General features: G+C 42.8%; 1 protein-coding gene across 1 annotated transcript in view; it reads right to left on the bottom strand.

The window, feature by feature from the left end:
• prex2 (phosphatidylinositol-3,4,5-trisphosphate-dependent Rac exchange factor 2) overlaps nt 1-13,162 on the bottom strand; it is a 416,168-nt gene that overhangs the window by 123,444 nt on the left and 279,562 nt on the right. Inside the window, exon 29 of the mRNA XM_078217095.1 lies at nt 11,778-11,868. Within this exon, the coding sequence (XP_078073221.1) occupies nt 11,778-11,868 (91 nt within the window). The remainder of the gene's footprint in view (nt 1-11,777; nt 11,869-13,162) is intronic.

The following is a 13,162-nucleotide window of genomic DNA, read 5'->3' as shown; positions in this document are numbered from 1 at the left end:
AACCATTCCACAATGAAGGTATAGAATAGGCTATGGGACAGCCTAATCTGCTACTTCATAAAACTCATAACAAGCATTGACATCATTAAGTATTTAATGAACTCAACCTGACAACATATGATCTATTTACTTTAATACAAAATGTAGAGTGAAGTGGACCTTTCATTTTCATCCTGTAAATTAAGAAGGCTTGCATTTTGTAACATATTGTAATTCTTTGTATAAAGAAATGTTCATAATTGTGTAATCCTTTTTATAATTTTACATTTGATTATTATTTTAATAATTGGCTATATCTATGTTATGAATTATGATTACTTGTATTGCTTGCATCATCACCATAATTTGGTACATGCTTTCAATAAACCAGTTGTCTGTCTGTATCTCTATCTATTCCCTTCACTCCCTGGAAAACAAGATGAAATCAAGAGTGACTTTTTATATTTCTGAATGGTAGTTAAGTTTATTCTTTTATCCACAAGACAGTCTGCTAGTTGGGATTAAAGTATCTCACTGCTGACTGAGTTTGGTTTACTAACAAGAACGTGAGGTTTCTCCACTGGTTATGCTCATGGATCGAATGCTCCCTCTCAACATCAGGAATTGCTAAACAGAATCACAGGATTGTAGAAGGAGGTCATTTGGCCTATTGTGTCTGCGCCAGTTCTCCGAATGAGAAATTCATCTAGTGCCACTCCCTAACAGATTTAGAGAATGAGTAAAATAATCAGGCTATAAGTATATTTGAATAATTTAAATCCATGAATTGGCACAGAAGTTCCAATTTTTGTCTGGGCACATTTGGCAGTGCCTCATTAGTACATGACCAATCATTAGAGAACTCCCTGAATCGCTATTTCCTAAGAAAGCCTAATTTATGTGACTTGTCATGTGAGTGTATCTTTAAGAAAAGTTTTGTTTTAAATCATGCAGTTTACAGCTTCAGCGATGTCATTGTGGGTGGAGCTAAGCTGTGTAGTCAGGTGATAGGGCTATCAGTTTAGTTTGTGGCCGTCAGGTGATAGGGGTTTTTTCTTTTGGGCTTTCAGTTTCGTTTTGGGAAGCAGTTTAGCAGCAAACAAAGAAGCAGTCTCTTTTGCTCCCTGTTTTTTTTTTCTCTTTGTTTGGTTCTGCCTTCAAGAAGCTGTGTTTTGGGAAAGCAATTCGATTACAACCTCTTCTGAGTTTCTTCACAAAGGATTTTCAGCACTTAACCCAGGAGGCGGGATTCCTGTAACAAATGGGCATTAACCTATGCTGCATTGTGTCGATTTGGAGGGTATTGTGTATTGGATGTTGGCTTTGGTTGGAACACATTAGAGATATTTCCTTAATAATTATACATTATCGTGGTTGTTGTGTTTCGTGTTTGTAATTGTTAAAAGTTCTTGCTAATTGTCTTACTATACATATCACAATGTTCTTCATTAAACTTTGTTTTTATAAAAGCTTCTCGTGGGTCAGTTGAATCACACCTAAAGTGAAACCTCTCATGTTCATCCTAACCAAATTCAACATAAAACGTTACAGGTCAGGCAAGCTTCATAGAACACCTTAAAGTATCCAACTTGTCTTGTAACAGACTGAATATGTTCCCTTAAATACCTGCAGTATTTTAAAGCAACATTACTGTGTTTGATGCCAGAGGGCGAATATCAAATTGAACAAATTACAATGCTGTCTTCAAGTTCTCATACCCTCAATTTTGATTGGGACAGTTTAGTTTTCATTGCAGCAGGTGAACCAGAGTAGAAAGGCCTTCTTTCCAACCAACAGTCAGCAAAGTCCAGACAGGTATTGTTGGACATCTGACAGAAAGTAGCCCAGTCATTTATTTACTAACTGAAATATACTTTTGTTTCTAAAAATCCAGATTACTCCAGCCTTTCATTATGATTCATTCCTCTTATACTATGGACGGGTCTCGTGGCTTTTCTCATCAAAACCTTGCTTGATATCTTGCTTATATCTCAGTGATTTGAAATGAGCATATCATAGAATATTATAAGATACACTGAGATATATATAACTCAGGGAGTAATGACTCTGTCAGTTTTGTAACAGGGGGAATTGACTGCCATCTAGTGCAATGAATGTAATGATATTCAAGTTCCACATTATCAATTTAACAATTAGGATTTTTACAGAATCATATGCAATAAATTAATTTTACTACAATGACGTTTGATAAAATTGAAGATCAAATATGTCATACTGTCACAAAATTCTCAGTGTGCAGACAGTAATGATGCATTTTAACATGTTATACTCAGGGGAATTTGGTCAACATTTTCATTTTTATTCATATTATATTTTATTTTGTTATTTTGTTTGGAAAAGCACTTGCTTTACACACTTTATTAGTTTTAATATTTTGTACCATGTAATTTTCTTATCTCAGTCAGGTTGTGACACGTTGTAGCCTGTTCAAATCAGCTTTGCATTAAACTGTCAGTTTAAAGTGCTTATGGTTTCAAAGATCATCTGCATAATGGCAGTTGCAGAGAACATCTCACAAACTGAAGGAAAACTATTTGATGATGTCTCTACTTCAGGCAAAATGTCATTGTGCAACTTGATAATTTTGCAAGATTCACATGATAAAAACAAGACCTTCCCATTCACTGGATTAAAAAAAAGGTTTTGCTGGAAATTTCAGCGGTAGCTTCAGCGGAATTTGTTCCTTCTCCTGGATGCATCCTGAGATAGTCCAAAATATCAGAATCAGGGTAATTTATCCAAGCCATTTTCAGATGGAGCACTCAGGGATACCATTTTAGTACTAAACCCCAGAACAAGTGGGGTCAGGATATAAAACAAAAATGCTTAAAAAAAAATCTCATTTTAAATTCTCACAATGCTGAGAGGAAATGCCATGTAAAAAAAAAAGACCCATTTTTGCCAGGATCAAGTTCAGTCCTGCCAGTGTAACTGCTGCAAGTGGCCATATACTGCAGTGGAAGAAAGCAAAGTGGAACCTGTGGGATTTCCACAGGTGACATTATCTTATCAGTCCTACCTTTTCACCTGTATGGAAGACAATGAGTGTCATTTCAAATGGGCCAAATAAAGGTAATTTTGTGTTGTCAAGTTCCACAAACTTGGGGTCTTTTTGTCCTCATTCTATTGGCCTCCTTTATCCCAATATTTTTCTCCACCTCTGCTGAGGATCAAAGGCAGAAGATACAGCACCCCCAATTGCTCCAGCAGCAAAACCAGCTGCTGTCTCCTCAACTGCATGGCAGATGGAATAAAAACAAGTGTCAACTGGAAGGAGGCATGACCCACCACACATGGTCTACAGGCTGAGGATCAATGCTCTTGACAGATCAGTGTACCAGTGCTTCCTGAGTCTCAGGCTTTCACAACAGATCTCTGTTGACATCTGCAACCCCCTGAAACAATACTTCCACTCAGGGATCAGATGGCATACACAGCCAATGGCCAATAAGGTATCTGTCACCGGAGGCTAACACCGCCCCTGCCAACTCCCACCCCCCACCCCCACTCCTACCCCCCATCCATTACACCCACTCCAGACTGCATCTTTGCCTCTTGTCAAATGTTATGCTCTTTTCACCCACAGGATGACAAAGCAGAGAGGTTAGGGTTTTGGTAATGGCTTGTGCTACAAAGAGAGAAGGATACAATTTGTAGAGTGGGATTATGAGGCATGGATGCAAGAGGGCAACAGGCTGCATGTTGGCTGCTCAGGTGGGGATGTTCAGGGAGAGGAATGAATGCAGTTGCAAGGTGGATTGACAGTGTGCGCAGCATGCTGTGGCCGATGAATGCTGGGAATGTCAGAATGTGGGCTTGACATCTGAAACTACTATTTCTCTTTGTCATGCCCTCCTAAAGTCATGCATCCTTTTGGTGCATTGACTCAAGGTTGGAGGGATCATACTTCAGGTGCTGACTTCTTTAGCTCTTTCCATCCATGTCTGCTTTGTTGAAAAGGTTATCCTCTTCCTTCCATTGTTGGGAAAGATCACCTCATTGCAGCACCTTATATCCTTGTTGACCTCCAAGTAGGAATGGGAGGCCTGGGTAGTCCTAACTTTCCCAGCTATGTTTCTTCTCCATTCCTGTGCATGCAACAGCCTGAGAAACCCAAGTGCAGGTGAAGCATGCAGAATGGCCATGTCATCCTCCTTATTTCCATAGCTGGCTGGGGAGCCTGGAGGAGAAATGATAATTCGTTTGCCCAGATAAGGAGCTACCACAAAGCACAGAGGAATTTGATTCCAAACCTGGAAAGAGTCCCGCTGTTGCACCAGATGTAGGCGTTAAGATTCCATCCAATGTGCCAAATGGTTTCCTTTCATACTTTACATTTTCCACAGGCCTGATTTTAACGTGACATATGTGGATGGATTTTGAATCAGTTAAAGTATCACACTGTGGGGGTGATTCTCCCAAAAAAGTTCTAAGTACTGAATTGGCGGGAAAAATGGTGTAAAATTCGTGATTGTTTTTTCAGTAGGATTTCAGACTCGAATCTCCCACACTCTGTGCACTGCAGAGGTCACAATTATGAACATCATTAAAAGCTCAGGGAGCGGGGTCTATTCACGGCAGAGTCTGTCAGTTCCGTGCCTCTGTTCAGCCTCCCAATTGCTGGCCAGCCCGAGACCCCTACAGTGCTGCCTCTTGTGACACCCCCACACCTCGATCGTGGCCCGCAGAAGCACTCCCAGGCCAGCCCCAACACCTCCCCTGCCCAGAGCACCGCAATTTCCAGCCCCCCCCCCCACCCCCGCCACCCCAGCAGTGGCAGATCCTGCCAACCCCAGAAGGGCAGACTCCCCTTGGCAGAGCACCCCCCAAACCACCCCAATCGCTGGCCTTCCTCCAGCACTGACTGATCCTGTCTGCAGAGTGACCCCCCCCCTCCCCCGATCACCCTCTCGGCCCTGACCACAATAGGCCCCACCCCCAGTGGGCAGTGCCAAGGTGCTACCTGGGCAAGGGCACTTTGCCCCTTGGGCAGTGCAAGGGGGCACAGGCTGGCACTGCCAGGGTGCCCATGCCCAGGGGACACCACTCCCCCACCACCCAATCCCGGAGGAGCCCCGATTGGCCTATATCGCGAGGGGGATAGAATATAAAAGCAGGGATGTCTTGATGCACCTGTACAGGGCATTGGTGAGGCCGCAGCTGGAATACTGTGTGCAGTATTGGTCCCCTTATATGAGGAAGGATATATTGGCATTGGAGGGAGTGCAGAGAAGGTTCACCAGGTTGATACCGGAGATGAGGGGTTTGGATTATGAGGAGAGGCTGAGGAGGTTGGGTTTGTACTCGTTGGAGTTTAGAAGGATGAGGGGGGATCTTATGGAGACTTATAAGATAATGCGGGGGCTGGATAGGGTGGAGGCGGAGAGATTCTTTCCACTTAGTAAGGAAGCTAAAACTAGAGGACACAGCCTCAAAATAAAGGGGGGTCGGTTTAAGACAGAGTTGAGGAGGAACTTCTTCTCCCAGAGGGTGGTGAATCTCTGGAATTCTCTGCCCACTGAGGTGGTGGAGGCTACCTCGCTGAATATGTTTAAAGCGCGGATGGATGGATTCCTGAGCGGTAAGGGAATTAAGGGTTATGGGGATCAGGCGGGTAAGTGGTACTGATCCACGTCAGATCAGCCATGATCTTATTGAATGGCGGGGCAGGCTCGAGGGGCTAGATGGCCTACTCCTGCTCCTATTTCTTATGTTCTTATGCTCCTCCTTCACTCCAGCGGGGTCTCCCACTAGTTCCCCAAAAGTGGGGAGCTACTCTAAAGATGGGAGATGCTATCAGGCCCGGAGAATTCAGTCCCGGGCACGATAATCACATTTAAAATAGATTAATAGATTAAAATCACTTACCTGGTCTTCTTGCCAGTTTCCAGCATGGTCTTGACCGCAAAAATGGCCGTCACACACATCTCCCAACCTGACGCGCCAAAAAGCTAGCGTGTCGCGATGGGAAAATTGGGCCCTGTATTTCTACCTGGAACCTCAGTCACACACTGATTAAGAAAGCCATAGCATCAGATTTTAATCTATATATGCGGGGGTCTGCTGCAGAGAGCTTTGCACTCTCCGCTGTGATCTATGGCACAGTCAAGTGGTCATGCAGCACCACAAAAATTAGGGTCATGCACTCCCCAACTGTACAGATATATCATCTGTAGTCATTTTTAACATTAGCACATTTTTGTGAAGCTCGGTGTCAACTCCAAAAGCAGCGTGTGCTCTCATTCATCCAATGGAAATTTAATGAATTCGGGTCAGATTGACCACAATCATGCAATTAACAGTATCTGCTTTCTGCTAAACAAAGTGCTTTGCAAGTGGGCATCTGATATGCACCAGGAAAACTGACCATCGAATTACTGACCCGATGGTCTGAACAAGTAATTCGCGCTATTATGATAAAGCTGGGTTTTAATCTGTTGCAGATTCTTGACAGACTTAGATGTGTTTGGCAGAGGTGCAGGACTCTTGTGTTAATTAATTGAGTGGATTTTGTTGGCAGGCAATAATTAGGAGGAGTTTTGGGAATCAAAGGAATGCCTCACATCAAACAGGCTACACATTGTGGTCCTTTCTAATGAAGAAAATGTGGTTATGTACATACACATCTTCTGCTTTGGTGTGCAATTTAGACTTGCACAGATATTCAGCTTACTTGGCAAATCAGATAAGGACACAGGACAATCAAACTTATAAAAGTTCTCCTCATGGAAGAAAGTTGTTTTAAACAAGTGCCATTCCAAAAGACAGTTCTTTAAATATTGCAGAAAGTAATACCTGCCGTAAATTCTATTTCTGTATTGATTTATCTGACAAACTGTGAAGACTTTTAGAGCATGTGATATTTGCAATATCTTCCGGTTTCCCTTCTAATCTGCATGAGGGATATCACTAAGGCTGTCTATATTCAGTTCTCTTACAGTAGTCGTTTGGGCTAGACATGGAGGTAAAGGATGCAGTGATGGACGTGCACCGTCACAACCAGGTAAGTGGGCACTGGGGGTGCCAACATTAGATGCATGCCTATGTAAGGAGTGGGTGGGAGCTGTTGAGGGAAGAGGACACCAATGCTTCAAAGGTGGCCATTGCCATTGTGTAGTCACATCGTGGGCCAAAGTCTGCCCAAAATGGAGAGTCCCTCCCATTTTGGAGCTTGTAGACCTGGCAGACTCCTCATGTGGCAGACGGTCCACCGATGCTGCGAAAATGCAAGTGGATATGGGAAAAGGGCTGTAAGTGGTTGATTTGGGGTTTGGGTGGGTAGCTTGTCTGCCACTTTTTCTGCCACTTGCCAAAAGGCATGGCGGCAGGCAGGCATCAGGAACTCCTCCAGCCTTCCCCCCCTGAGCCTGTCCCCAAAGCCCCATAAAATTGAACCCAATGTGTAAGGATGGAGCTGTGCTATTTCCTTGATTCTTAGGGCAGCTTTCTAGTTAGAGGTGTAATGGCTTCACCACACCACAGCAGCTGAGGAATGTGCATCTGTCCCTATTGATTCTTCCTTGCAGCCTCTTTATATGTTAAGACTCTCCCATTCATGAGTATTCTCCCATTATTCATTGGGTGCTCAAATCCAAGTCTGTATTTGTGACGCCATATTGCCCTGTTCAACTCGTCATTGGAGATGCCTGTTCATGGCGATGGCAGGATTGAGCACCAAGTACCTACAGTGCTGAAGACTCCCCTATGACTTTGAACTTTAATACAAGGGCAACTTAAGTCCGAAGAGCCACATGATTGCACAGCGTAGCTAAATACCACCAACATCCCTGGTTCTCATGTAGTTTCTCAGAAAAGAACCCAGATGGATTTAAGAACAGGCCAGACAGACATTAGGTTAAGTATGGTAGGCATAATATATATTTCACAGTAAAACCTCTTTACAAACTACCTCTCAATCTGGCTGGTTGCCAGTCAGGAAAAAGAGACAAAATATTTAAATCAGGTTCTACTATTAAATTCAGTAGGACTTCTGAGTTATCTACATTGTTGCAACAACAACTCCCACACCTCCACCCACCTTGCACAACACCTGCAAACACCAGGGCTATTGCCTCCTTATGCAGACCTCTTTTGATACCTCCAAAGATGTGCAAATTAGATGGATTGGCCATGCTAAATTGCCCATTAGTGTCCCAAGATGATAGGTTAGGGGAATTAGAGGGGAAAATATGTGGGGTTACGGGGATAGGTCATGGGTGCACAATGCTCTGTTGGAGATTTGGTGCAGATTCAATGGGCTGAATGGCCTCCGTCTGCACTGTAGGGATTCTATGATGCATTCTCAAAGGAGGAGCCTCTCATGGTGTTTGTGACAAAGCCATTTCCTTTCCTCCTCCTCCTCTGCCTACCATAAAATAACATGCATTGGAGTAAACATTCTGAATCCTATGCAATAGCCTCCATGAGAGAATGGTGGTACCGCACACAAAGTTTGTTTGATAGCCAAAACCTCACAACTCAGCCAGTTCTTTGTTTAACGTCACACAGGCAAAATACCCTCTTTTCTTTGGGCATAAATCAAGTGTAATTCTGTTTAAATATCTGAATTTCATGTACAGTTACTTTGCCTTCATCATTCTGTCATTTCATTCAAACAGCACTTTGAGGGTGAGCTTATCTTTTGATAGCATCCAGACCCACCGTAATGTCACATGTATTTAGAATGTGTAGAACTCTGGCATATTTGACTTATGGACCAAGTATTGACTCTCAAAGGTGTCTTTGCCACCAAAGCATGACAAGCTTCAAACATAACAAACTTAGAGAAGGAAGATGACATGTTGAATAAAGCCAGTGTGTTCCAGTCTCCTAGAAAGTTGCTGTCCATTAGGCTACAAAGATAGAATACCTCATCACCTCAGCTGAGTTCAGGTGATTCCAAATGAGCTACAGGCTTTTCTAGTTTTGCATCTCAATACGTGTTGCCTTTACCCACTGAGTCTTTCGAGAAATGGTAATGTCTGTTAATAGAATTTAGATGATTTTCTTCATGCATTATAGAAATGTAATTACTTTAGAGATTTACTTGAGTCTTTAAGAATAGTATTAAAATTCAAAGGGGATAGGAAAAATTTCCTCCATGTATTGTGAGTAAAATTATTTTCCATCTACAAAGAACATACTTACAATCTGCAATACATGGTTGGAAAGGAAACCATCCCAAATGTAATTTCAATTTATTCTTAATTATCTTCTGAGGGGTTTGAAATTCCTTCACTGATAATAGGAAACTTTTGATTGTTAATTTCTTTCTACAGCAATTAGATTTTTTGTTGTGCTGTTCATAAGATTCCAGCTTCTTCTGAATTTTAGATGAAGGATTTATTGACCATTCTGGAGTCATGGGCTGCATTAATCTGTAGTCAATCTAGTACACTCCCACTGGTAAGCCTAGCATCGATAGACCAGAGGGCCATAAATTAAGTAGAGCAGCACGGTGGCACAGTGGTTAGCGCTGCTGCCTCACAGTGCCGGGGGCCTGGGTACAATTCCAGCCTTGGGTAACTGTACTGAGTTTGCACATTCTCCCTGTGTGTGTGTGTGTGTGTGTGTGTGTGTGTGTGTGTGTGTGTGTGTGTGTGTGTGTGTGTGTGTGTGTGTGTGTGTTTCCTCCAAGTGCTCTGGTTTCCTCCCACAGTCCAAAGATGTGCAGGTTAGGTGGATTGATCCTGGTAAATGCACTGAGTTATGGGGATAGGGTGGAGGGGAGGGTCTGGGTGGAAGCTCTTTCAAAGAGTTGGTGCAGACTCAATGAGCCAAAAGGCTTCTTTCTGCACTGTAGGGATTCTATGATTCGGTGGTTGGTAAATTGATGGAAAAGGTCCTTAGGGATGGGATTTACGACCATTTAGAAAGATGCGGATTAATCCGGGATAGTCAGCACGGATTTGTGAAGGGCAAATCGTGCCTCACAAATTTGATAGAATTTTTTGAGGAGGTAACTAGGTGTGTTGATGAAGGTAGGGCGGTTGATGTCATATACATGGATGTTAGCAAGGCTTTTGATAAGGTCCCCCATGGTCGGCTTATGATGAAAGTAAGGAGGTGTGGGATAGAGGGAAAGTTGGCCAATTGGATAGGTAACTGGCTATCTGATCGACGACAGAGGGTGGTGGTGGATGGAAAATTTTCGGACTGGAGGCAGGTTGCTAGCGGAGTGCCGCAGGGATCGGTGCTTGGTCCTCTGCTCTTTGTGATTTTTATTAATGACTTAGAGGAGGGGGCTGAAGGGTGGATCAGTAAATTTGCTGATGACACCAAGATTGGTGGAGTAGTGGATGAGGTGGAGGGCTGTTGTAGGCTGCAAAGAGACATAGATAGGATGCAAAGCTGGGCTGAAAAATGGCAAATGGAGTTTAACCCTGATAAATGTGAGGTGATTCATTTTGGTAGGACTAATTTAAATGTGGATTACAGGGTCAAAGGTAGGGTTCTGAAGACTGTGGAGGAACAGAGAGATCTTGGGGTCCATATCCACAGATCTCTAAAGGTTGCCACTCAAGTGGATAGAGCTGTGAAGAAGGCATATAGTGTGTTAGCTTTTATTAACAGGGGGTTGGAGTTTAAGAGCCGTGGGGTTATGCTGCAACTGTACAGGACCTTGGTGAGACCGCATTTGGAATATTGCGTGCAGTTCTGGTCACCTCACTATAAGAAGGATGTGGAAGCGCTGGAAAGAGTGCAGAGGAGATTTACCAGGATGCTGCCTGGTTTGGAGTGTCGGTCTTATGAGGAAAGGTTGAGGGAGCTGGGGCTGTTCTCTCTGGAGCGGAGGAGATTGAGGGGAGACTTAATAGAGGTTTATAAAATGATGAAGGGGATAGATCGAGTGAACGTTCAAAGACTATTTCCTCGGGTGGATGGAGCTATTACAAGGGGGCATAACTATAGGGTTCATGGTGGGAGATATAGGAAGGATATCAGAGGTAGGTTCTTCACGCAGAGAGTGGTTGGGGTGTGGAATGGACTGCCTGCAGTGATAGTGGAGTCAGACACTTTAGGAACATTTAAGCGGTTATTGGATAGGCACATGGAGCACACCAGGATGGTAGGGAGTGGGATAGCTTGATCTTGGTTTCAGATGAAGGTCGGCACAACATCGTGGGCCGAAGGGCCTGTTCTGTGCTGTAATGTTCTATGTTCTATGTTCTATGATTCCATGGTTTTGATAATAACAGGTCATGGCTTTGTGCTAAAGTTGCCTTTGTGGCATAAAAGTGTTCTACTGACCCCTGGAAAATTTGTCAGAGTTAATAGTGAAACTTCCCAGTGGGCACCCGGATTGCTGATCAGTGGATATTAGTTAGGATGTGTACTAATTGTAATACACTTTAATTTAAGTTTTAAAGTGAAGATTAATTTATATTTAGACAAAATTATAAAAATAGTTTGTGTAAAATAATTTCAAAGAAATGGTACATTGGTAACTCATGAGTACTTCTGTTCTCTGTATTCAGCTATAAGCAACATCTCCAGCTAATATCATCAATGCAGCAGTTGCAACCTATTCAAACTCTCAGATAAACAGACATAACTTACTAGTTCAAGAGAACAAATAAATTCAAGTCTTACTGGCTTTGCTACATTAAATTCCTTGAAGTAAAGCAAAGCATTTAATCTTCCACAAATAAACTCCGAAGCAGCTCACGTTTTAATGATAAGCACAACAAATTTAGCAATTTCTTAGCATGTGATAAACATTATCTCTGCAATTTAATAAGAATCTGCAGCTTTTCGTAGCTAATACCAAATGTTACCTTGTAAACTTCGCCTCGGGATTAAGTTCTTGGTTTGTTCAAATGCCTTTGCCACAGCTGGTCCCTTCAGAAGGTTACTGACTGCGTCCACCTGTTGGGATTAAATATCACTAGAAAAGCATTCTTTGCACAGACTGAATGGACTGCTGCATTGAAATAGGACCAGCCTGCAACATAACAGATCTGAGGTCTTATCTTAAATTAGGTTTCTTACGTTAAAGAAACGCAAAATATAGTGGATACTGGAGATCTGAAACAAAAACAGCAAGCACAGATCTGGCAGCATCTGTGGAGAGAGAAACAGAGTCAACGTTTTGAGTCCAAAATGACTTTTTCAGAACCAGAGAGGTAGAAATATAATAGGTTTATGCTGTTGTAAAAGTGGGCGATCAGATGGAACAAAAGGGAAGTTCTGGCATATATTAGAGAGTGAGGGAGATTAAATACCAGATATGGAATGGATCAAGAGGTCAAGGGGGATTGGTAATGATAGTCGTAAAAAAAAAGTGCTCGAAATAGGAGTGAATTGCAGAATAAAGATCAGCTCTGTTTGAAAGCAAAAGCATGAAAACAGGATACAAACTGATACCTGGAGGAAAAAAAATCCAAACTCAACCTTGGCTTTGTTACCAAACCTGCTGACAAAGGCAGTACTGTTGCTGTCTGGCGTACTGGCCTCTACCTCACAGAGGCTGAGCATCATCTCTCAGACACTACCACCTCCTGGACCATGACCCTACCACTAAACATCAAGCCACTCTTTCCAGGACTGTCACTGACCACATCTCCTCTGGAGATCTTACCTCCACAGCTTCCAACCTCAGTCTCCCCAATCTTGAACAGGCCACTTCTACATCCTTCCAAAAATCCACAAACTGGATTGTCCCTGATAGACCATTGTTACGATCTATTCTTGCCAACTAAACTTATTTCTTTCCATTCTGATTCAATTTTTTTCTCCCATTGCCAAGTCTCTTCCGACCTACATCCATGATTTGTCTGACACCCTGAATCATTCAAACTATTTCCAGTTTCCTGATCCTGACCATCTCCTCATCACTAAGGACATACAAACCCTCTACATGTCCATCCCCCCACAAGGATAGTTCGAGGGTTATCCACTTCTCTTTCCAGAAGAGCACTGGAGCAAGGGGTGTTCCAAATACCCTACAAAAAGACAGGCAAATTGAGGGTCCATGTGGGTGGTCATATCTACATCTTTTATTTGAAGGAAGTGAGACAAATTCAATGAGAGAACAAGTTTAGCCAGATGGAGATGGATGATGGTGGATGTGATGGAAGCAGAGAACACAGACCATTTTTCCAATTCAGCGATGACTTCCTACTTTTGTCCAGAACTGGAAAAATTCATCAATTTTGCTTCC

The sequence above is a fragment of the Mustelus asterias genome, chromosome 7, assembly GCF_964213995.1.
Source record: "Mustelus asterias chromosome 7, sMusAst1.hap1.1, whole genome shotgun sequence".
NCBI lineage: Eukaryota > Metazoa > Chordata > Chondrichthyes > Carcharhiniformes > Triakidae > Mustelus > Mustelus asterias.
This window is presented reverse-complemented; position numbering and strand designations above follow the sequence as displayed.